Source organism: Cebus imitator, unplaced genomic scaffold (genome assembly GCF_001604975.1).
Source record: "Cebus imitator isolate Cc_AM_T3 unplaced genomic scaffold, Cebus_imitator-1.0 Scaffold8, whole genome shotgun sequence".
Lineage (NCBI taxonomy): Eukaryota > Metazoa > Chordata > Mammalia > Primates > Cebidae > Cebus > Cebus imitator.
The window spans coordinates 7,890,818-7,899,909 of NW_016107323.1; the positions used below are offsets into that span (position 1 = coordinate 7,890,818).

The following is a 9,092-nucleotide window of genomic DNA, read 5'->3' on the forward strand; positions in this document are numbered from 1 at the left end:
TGATGGTGGTGGTGGTGATGGTGGTGGTGATGGTGGTGGTGGTGATGGTGATGATGGTGGTCGTGGTGATGGTGGTGGTGATGGTGATAATGGTGGTGGTGGTGATGATGGTGGTGACAGTGATGATGGTGATGGTAGTGATGATGGTGATAATGGTGATGGTGATAGTGTGATGGTGATGTTGATAATGGTGGTGGTGGTGATGATGATAGTGGTGATGATGAAGGCAATGATGATGATAATGACAGGAAAATCATTTCTGGGGGTGATCTAGAGCTTACAGCTCCTGCTGTTCAGATAAGGAGGGTTGTTTTTACACACCCAGAAACCTTTATGATTAATAAAAATGATAGTCATTGTCTAGGCAGGAGGTCCCTCTGGACTGGCAGGGAAAGGGAAGCAGAGGGGAGGAGCCTCAGATGCTCAAGCTCTGTAACTTCTTTGCCCAGGGTGGAGGCCATGGCTCGAATGGCTGCCATGAAGGACCGCCAGAAGAAGGACATCTCTCAGTACAACCTGGAGATCCGAGAGTTGGAGCGTCTCTATGCCCACGAGAACAAGCTTAAGTCCTTTCTGCTCGTCAAGCTGAATGACCGCAGTGAATTCGAGGAGCAGGCCAAAAGGGAGGAAGGTATTCTCTCCTGGAGCAAGCTCGTGCTCTCTCGCTCTCTTTCCTGCCCTCTTCTTCTCTCTCTCTCTCTCTCTCTCTCTCTTTAAGTGAAGGTGTCCAAGTCTCATTGTGGTTGCCAAGTTTAGTAAATAAAGATACAGGATGCCTAGTTAAGGTCAGCTGTGGTGGTTCATGTCTGTAATCCCAGCACTTTGGGAGGCTGAGGCAGGCTGCTCATTTGAGGTCAGGAGTTTGAGAACAGCCTGACCAACATGGTGAAACCCCATCTCTATCAAAAACATAAAAAAATTAGCTGGGCATGGTGGTAAGTGCCTGTAATCCCAGTGACTTGGGAGGCTGAGGCAGGAGAATCACTTGAACCCGGAAGGTGGAGGTTGCAGTGAGCCAAGATTGTGCCACTGCACTCCAGCCTGCGCAACAGAGTGAGACTCGGTCTCAGAAGAAGAAGAAAAAAAAGATGCCTAGTTAAATTTAAATATCAAATAAACAATAAATAAATGTTTAGGATAAGCATGCAGTATTTGGGACATACTTATGATAAAATTTTTTGGTGTTTATAAGTGGGAAATATTTATACTTAAAAATACACTTGTCTAAAATTCAATTTAACTGGGAACCCTCTATTTTATCTGCCAACCCTAACTAACAGCATGCGTCATTTGGGCCTCTCTTTCTGTTGCTTAGGGGGAGATTTGTGTGTCAGGGTCCCCAGGTTCATCTCTAGGTTTGATGAATCACTAGAATATCATGCGGGACTCAGCACAGGAGCACATTCATGGCTGGGATGCGTTACAGTGAAAGGCGCCAAGCAAGATCAGCACAGGGAGAAGGTGGGCCGACGTCTGGAGGAAACTGGGCGCAAGCTTCCAAGCAGACTTACACTGAGCACACGTGGTCCTTCAAGGATCTAACTGTGATCACACATGTCAAGAGTTATCTAGTAGGCTGGGCATGGTGGCTCATGCCTGTAATCCCAGTGCTTTGGGAGGCCAAGGCGGGGGAATTTCACCTGAGGCCAGGAGTTTGAGACCAATGTGGGCAATAGAGCAAGACCCCATCTCTATAATAAATTTTAAAAAAATTAGCTGGGCATAATGGTACATGCCTGTGGTCCCAGCTACTCAGGAGTCTGAGGTGGGAGGATGGCTTGATCCCAGGAGGTCTGATGGTGACAAGGCGCTGAGGGGTAGAAGAAAGCAGATCCTAAGTCCAGGAGTCTGAGGTTGCAGCAAGCTATGGTGGCACCACTCTAGCCTGAGTGACAGAGTGAGACCCTGTCTCTTAAAAAATAAAAGGGTTGTTTTATAGTAGGGTATACTAGAGACTCAGTGCCCCACATTCTTACTGGGGGCTAGTCATGTAGACGTCTCTGCCTAGCACATACCAAAATCCCAGACTTCCAGAGGAAAAGCAGGTGTTTGTTTGGCATAAGCTGCCGGCCATGGTGGCATTTGCCTGTGGTCTCAGCTACTGGGGAGGCTGAGGTGGGAGGATCGCTTGAGCCTCACCAGAACAGTGTGGAGTGGCAACCTGTAAGAAGGTCATGTGGTCAAGTGTGCCTAAAAGATCCTTTTTTTTTTTTTTTTTTTTTTAAAGAAACCAGGTCTTGCTGTATCTCCCAGGCTGCAGTGCAGTGGTGTGACAGTCATAGCTCACTGCAGCCTTGATCTCCTAGGCCCAAGCCGTCCTCCCACCTTGGCTTCCCGAGTAGCTAGGACTAACCAGAAACTCACCACCATACTTGGCTAATTTTTAAATGTTTTGTAGAGGTGGGGTCTTGCTATGTTGTCCACGCTCATCTTGAACTCCTGGGCTCAAGTGATCCTCCCACCTTGACCTCCCAAAGTGCTGGGATTATAGGTGTGAGCCACCGTGCCCAGCCGGGATAGGGATTTTGTATCAGCAGTGATTAGCACAGTGTATGGCTCTTAGTAAATGCTTCACAAGATAATGTTTGTAAAATGAGTGATGGGTGAAGCTCCTGCTCTATCTCCTGGAAACATCTGGCTTCATCTCTAAGGCATCATCATCATAATAATTATGTATATATTTTTTGAGATGGAGTCTCGCTCCATTGCCCAGGCTGGAGTGCAGTGGCGCAAACTTGGCTCACTGCAACCTCTGCCTTCCGGGTTCAAGCAGTTCTCCTGCCTCAGCCTCCTATGTAGCTGAGATTACAGGCATGTGCACACATGACTAATTTTTGTATTTTTAGTAGAGATGGTGTTTCGCTATGTTGGCCAGGCTGGTCTTGAACTCCTGACCTCAGGTAATCCACCCGCCTCGGCCTCCCAAAGTTCTGGGATTACAGGAATGAGCCACCGTGCCTGGCCATAATAATAATATTGATCACATGACTATCTGCCTGGCACGGATCTGAGGCGCTTCCTTTTGAATGTCACCGTGACTGATTTTTCCTTTTCTAGCTCTCAAGGCAAAGAAGCATGTCAAGAAGAGCAAGGGAGAGAGTTTTGAGAGCTATGAGGTGGCCCACCTCCGGCTGCTGAAGCTGGCTGAGGGTGGGAACCTGAACCAGCTCATTGAAGATTTTCTGGCCAAGGAGGAGAAGAATTTTGCTCGGTTCACGTATGTCACAGAGCTCAACAACGACATGGAGATGATGCACAAGAGGACCCAGCGAATCCAGGTCAGGGTGGCTCTGCTTTGTCAGGCCCTGGGGCCTCTGCGTCCACAGCCACTTTCCCAGAGCAGTCTCCAGGAAGGCTCCGTGAGAGGTCCCAGAGGTGGTTTGGCCAGCACTGCTGTGTTCCTCCAGTGTTCCCTACATTTTATTTTATTTTATTACTTTTTTTTTCTTGAGACAGAGTCTCACTCTGTCGCCCAGGCTGGAGTGCAGTGGCACGATCTCAGCTCACTGCAACCTCTGCCTCCTGGGTTCAAGCGATTCTCCTGCCCCAGCCTCCTGAGTAGTTGGGACTACAGGCACCCGCCACCATGCCCGGCTACTTTTTGTATTTTTTTTAGTAGAGACGGGGTTTCACCATGTTGGCCAGGATGGTCTCATTCTCCTGACCTCGTGATCCGTTCACCTCAGCCAGCCAAAGTGCTGGTATTACAGACATGAGCCACTGTGCCTGACCTATTTTTAATTTTATTTTTAAGACAGGGTGTCACTCTGTTACCCAGGCTGGAGTGCAGTGGTGCGATGTTGGCTCGCTGCAGCCTCCACCTCCTGGGCTCAAATGATCCATGCAGCTCAGCCTCCCGAGTAGCTGTGACGACAGGTGTGTGCCACCATGTCCTGCTAATTTTTGTATTTTTTGTAGAGTTGGGAGTTTGCATGTTGCCCAGGCTGGTCTTGAACTCCTGACCTCAAGCAATCCTCCTGCCTTGGACTCCCAAAGTACTGAGATTACAAGTGTGAACTGTTGTGTCCAGTGTCCCCTTGCTTTTTATTTGTATTTATTTTGAGAAGGAGTCTTGCTCTGTCACCCAGGCCAGAGTGCGGTGGTGTGATCTTGGCTCACTACAACCTTCTCCTCCTGGGTTCAAGCGATTCTCCTGCCTCAGCCTCCGGAGTAGCTGGGACTACAGGTGCCTACCACCATGCCTGCTACTTTTTTTTTGTATTTTTACTGTAGACAGGGTTTCACCATGTTGGCCAGGCTGGTCTTGAACTCCTGGCCTCAAGTGGTCTGCCCCCCTCGGCCTCCCAAAGTGCTGGGATTACAGATAGGAGCCACTGTGCCGGCCTGTAACTGTCTTTCAATAGATGCATACATTTAATGTGTTCATGTCCCCCAACCCAATAGTGACATTACAATCCATGGCGTGTTTTATAAACCGGCATTCAGTAAACTATAGTCCATGGCTGTTTTTGTCCAGCCCATGAGCTAAGAATGATTTTTACATTTTTAAAGGATTGTAAGAAGAAAAATAAGAGAGAGAAATATGCAAGAGAGACCTGTAAACCTGAAAGTATTTATTATTTGGCCCTTTTCCTGACCCTTGTTAATTGACAGCTGCATAGAATTGAGGAGAGAGAACTCATTCTCATCTTGGCAAGACCTGATGCACATGAGCATAGTAAAGGCCCTGATAAGTCCTGTAGCAAGGAAACCTGCCTATCTTTGTTGAACCTATAATTTCCCAAATGTCATTGGCTTCCTGGGGTACTTACACCCCAGTACATAAATAAACATCCCTTAGAACTGTCTGCATGGAATAGAGTCTAAACCCCTTAGTGTGATATTCCAGCCCCTCAAAATTTGGCTTCTACCTGCTTTTGCCAACGCAGATCCTATTATGACCCCTAGGACACCCTCTGCTGCCACCAGTCCCAGCTGCCCCGTGCTGTTCCCTCCTCCAGTGCCTTCCCCGTGCCGTTCCCGCTCCGTCCCATCCCTTCTCTTCTGATGGAATCCTGCTCATTAGTCCTGCCCCGCACAAGCGTTGCCTCCTCTGGGAATTCATTACGCCTTCCTCTGAGGGCCGTGTCCTCTGCTTATGTGACCAGGGGAGCTGCTTTCCTTTGCAGTATGTTACTGGTTCCCAAATGTGGGGCATGTGCTGTACGCTGGCCATGTGCAAATGGGCTGCAGCTAGACTACAGGTGAAAACATTTTAATTGACTAGTGATGAATTAATTTTTAAAGGAATAATAGAGCTTGTAGAGCAAACGTGTGATTTAATGGATATTTACTTATGGTAGTAAGTAATAATAACGGTAAACAAAGAATAATAAACAATACAATAAACAGAATGCCTTGATTTACAGAAAACTATTGTAGACAATAATAACAGTCCAGGTGGCTGCAGAAATGCAGTGAAGCTGATTTTATCAGTTAGGATAGTCACAGGAAACTGACAGCACAGCCAACATGGGTGCATTGGCCAGGCGTGGTGGCTCACACCTGCGATCCCAGCGCTTTTTGGGGCCAAGGTGGGTGGATCACCTGAGGTCAGGAGTTTGAGACCAGCCTGGGCAACATGGTGAAACCCTGTCTCTACTAAAAATACAAAAAATGAGCTATGTGTGGTGGCCCACGCCTGCAATCCCATCTACTCGGGAGACTGAGGCAGGAGAATCCTTTGAATCCAGGAGGTGGAGCTTGCAGTGACCCGAGATGGCGCCACTGTGCTCCAGCCTGGGAGATAGAGGGTGACTCTTTCTCAAAAAACAAACAAACAAACAAAACCTCAATCCCCTCAAACCACCAAAAAACAAAAATAAAATGGATAAACTGAGGAGAGTTTTTTTTTTTTTTTTTGAGACGGAGGCTTGCTCTGTTGTCCAGGCTGGAGTGCAATGGCGCGATCTTGGCTCACTGCAAACTCCACCTCCCAGGTTCAAGTGATTCTTCTACCTCAGCCTCCCAAGTAGCTGGGATTACAGGCGCATGCCACCATGCCTAGCTAATTTTTGTATTTTTAGTAAAGATGGGGTTTCACCATGTTGGTCAGGCTGGTCTCGAACTGCTGACCTCGTGATCTGCCCGCCTTGGCCTCCCAAAGTGCTGGGATTACAGGCTTGAGCCACCACATCTGGCCGAGGAGAGTTTTTAAAAAGGGACTGATTCTAGCGGTCTAAGGAAATGAAGAAGGGAGCATGCAGGAACAGCCGGAGCTCCAGAATAGGTCAGAGGAGGGAGTGGTTTTGGAACCTGGAGAGAGGAATGGGGAGGTGGCCGGCTGCTCCGCCCTTCCTGGAGGGGTGCAGCCAAACTAGGGACAGGCCCAGTGGGTGGCACACACCCCAACCTCCCTCTCCTCACACCCTTCATCTCCCTCTTGGGCCTCTCACTGGCTGGGCCCACAGCAGCCAAGCGCAAGGGAGCCCGTAGGTGCAGGCCCTGCAGGTCCCAGGCAGGACAGGGGATGGTGCAGGGTGGGAGGTGTACCGGAAGCAGGGAGGACAGACTCAAATGACCCTGCTGCCCTCAGTCCTCCTCCCGGGAGGAGGAAGGCACAGACCCTGATGCCACTCTGTCCTCCTTCCACGATGAGGAAGGCACAGGAAATGGTTCTTCCCCAGAAGTGACCTTGACCTCCCATTCACCTTGAGGCTGCTCTCTCCTTTCCTCCCGAAGTCACACAGCAACTCCCGCACTGGGACAAGTGCAGCCGCTCTGGGACTCAGTCTCTCAATCTGTAGAATGGCACACATACTTGGACTAGAGGAGTCCTCCAAGTCCAAATTCATTTTATAATAAAAGTTTCAAATGTTTATTTAAAAGGCTACAAATATTTTTGGAGACAGAGTCTTGCTCTGTCACCCAGGCTGGACTGCAATGATACTATCTCAGCTCATTGCAATCCGGGGTTCAAGCGATTCTCCTGCCTCAGTCTCCTGAGTAGCTGGAACTACAGGCACCTGCCACCACACCTGGCTAATTTTTGTATTTTTAGTAGAGACAAGGTTTCACCATGTTGGCCAGGCTGGTCTCGAACTCCTGACCTCAGGTGATCCGCCTGCCTCAGCCTCCCAAAGTGCTGAGCCACCGAGCCCAGCCATGAAAAACATTTTTGTTTAATCCCATATTATGGGGAAACACTGGTATATAAAACAGGAAAGGGAGCAGGCCTGGATGAAGGAGTGGGGGTGGGATGGACGACGGCAGGGGACTGGCACTATACCTTTTTGCTTTCTTGTTGCACCTTTGCTCAAACTAAGGGATCAGGTTTAAAACTTTTTTTTAAAATTAATAACAGGACTGTAACATCTGACTTCACCCCTCCCTAGAGGGCTGGGGTGGAGTCTCATAAACTGGCTGAGGCCAGCCTTCTTTTTTTCCTTTTTTCTTCTTCTTCCTTTTTATTTTTTTGTTTGTTTGAGACAGAGTCTCTCTCTGTTGCCGGGCTGGAGTGCAGTTAGTGATGTGATCTTGGCTCACTGTAACCTCTGCCTCCCGGGTTCAAGTGACTCTCCTGAGTAGCTGGGATTACAGGCGCGTGCCACCGTGCCCAGCTAATTTTTGTATTTTTAGTAGAGATGGGTTTTCACCATGTTGACCAGGATGGTCTCGATCTCTTGAGCTTGTGATCCGCTCGCCTCGGCCTCCCAAAGTGCTGGGATTACAGGCGTGAGCCACCGCGCCCTGTCCCAGCCTTCTTTTTTTCTTTTGCTTGGTCTCCTCCACCTCCCCAAGTTGCCTGAGACAATCACTGGTGACATTCTGAAATATTTCTTTCCAATTTCAACATTTTCTTTTCCTTCCTTCCTTCCTTCCTTCCTTCCTTCCTTCCTTCCTTCCTTCCTTCCCTCCCTCCCTCCTTCCTTCCTTTCCTTTTTTCTTTCCTTTCTTTCTTTTTTGGTTTTCCTTTCCCTTTTTCTTTTCTTTCTTTTTTTTTTTTTTAGGGCAGGGTCTCACACTGTCACCTGGGCTGGAGTGCGGTGGCATGATCTTGGCTCACTGAAGCCTCGATCTCCCCGGGCTCAGGTGATCCTCCCATCTCAGCCTCCAGAGTTACTGGGACAACAGATGCACACCACCACAGCCAGCTAACTTCTGTATATTTTGTAGAGATGGGGTTTAATTCTTAAACTTAACAAGAATATTTAAATTCTTGTTAAGTTTAAATTCTTAAACTTAACAATAACTTGCACCAAGTTAAATTCTTAGTGCAGTGATTTAAAAACCAGGATATTGCACATGAAAATCTGAATTTCTGGTTTCTCGTGGAAAATCAGATCTGACAACTCCCGCCCACGTTCCCACGGGAATCCGACTTCCTACAAACCGGGCCACTCGCTGGCTCCTAGCTCACCGAGAGCAGCAAGGCAAGTGCTCCAGCGCCCGCAGAGCTCAGCGGGCCTTTGCGTTTGCGACCCGAGGTTCAGGCGCGCCATCACTGTCCTCTGGCGGCCATCTGCGGTATTGCAGGGAAGGTCTTTGCAAGCAGGCCTGGAAGTGAGCAGGGCGCTGACTTCACGGGTGCCAGTGGGACATTGAGGACAAGCCCTAGCAGAGGGGTGTGAGGACCCCGGCTGGATACACTGACCTGATAAGAAAATGTTCCTAAGCTGATTTGGTCTTGATTTCTCACCCTCCCCATAAGGGGACCTTCTTCCTTAGAGTCATGATAATGTGTCTAAGATGGGTTAGTGCTCCCCTCTCTGGGCCTCAGTTTACCCATCTGTAGAGTGATGCTTGGATCAGAATAGTAGCTTCCAAGCTCTTTGTTAAAGTTACAGAACTGTGCCTTTTGGGACTCCAATAGAGCTGCAAACGCCTGTTGAATTAGTCCAGAGAGCACTGATTTCCAATAGTAAGACCTAATTTCGTAAAAAAATTTTTACAGGACAAAGACATGCTCACTGTAGAAAAGCTGGAAAGCAACTGAGGATGGAAGGGGTTTTAAGCCACCAGCTGTCCCATTGCCTGAGACGGGTGACATTCTGAAATATTTCCTTCCAACTTCCAACATTTTTATTTATTTATTTTTTTGGTTGTGCTTTTCTTTCTTTCTTTCTTTCTTTCTTTCTTTCTTTCTTTCTTTC

At 48.3% G+C, this 9,092-nt stretch overlaps 1 protein-coding gene across 2 annotated transcripts in view; it reads left to right on the forward strand.

Annotated features, from left to right (window-relative positions):
• The window catches only part of CCDC63 (coiled-coil domain containing 63), a 50,385-nt gene that overhangs the window by 23,468 nt on the left and 17,825 nt on the right, over positions 1 to 9,092 (forward strand). For both annotated transcript variants that reach the window (XM_037743432.1, XM_037743435.1), the window contains 2 exons: positions 450 to 631; positions 3,058 to 3,278. In XM_037743432.1, coding sequence (XP_037599360.1) covers positions 450 to 631; positions 3,058 to 3,278 — 403 coding nt within the window. The remainder of the gene's footprint in view (positions 1 to 449; positions 632 to 3,057; positions 3,279 to 9,092) is intronic.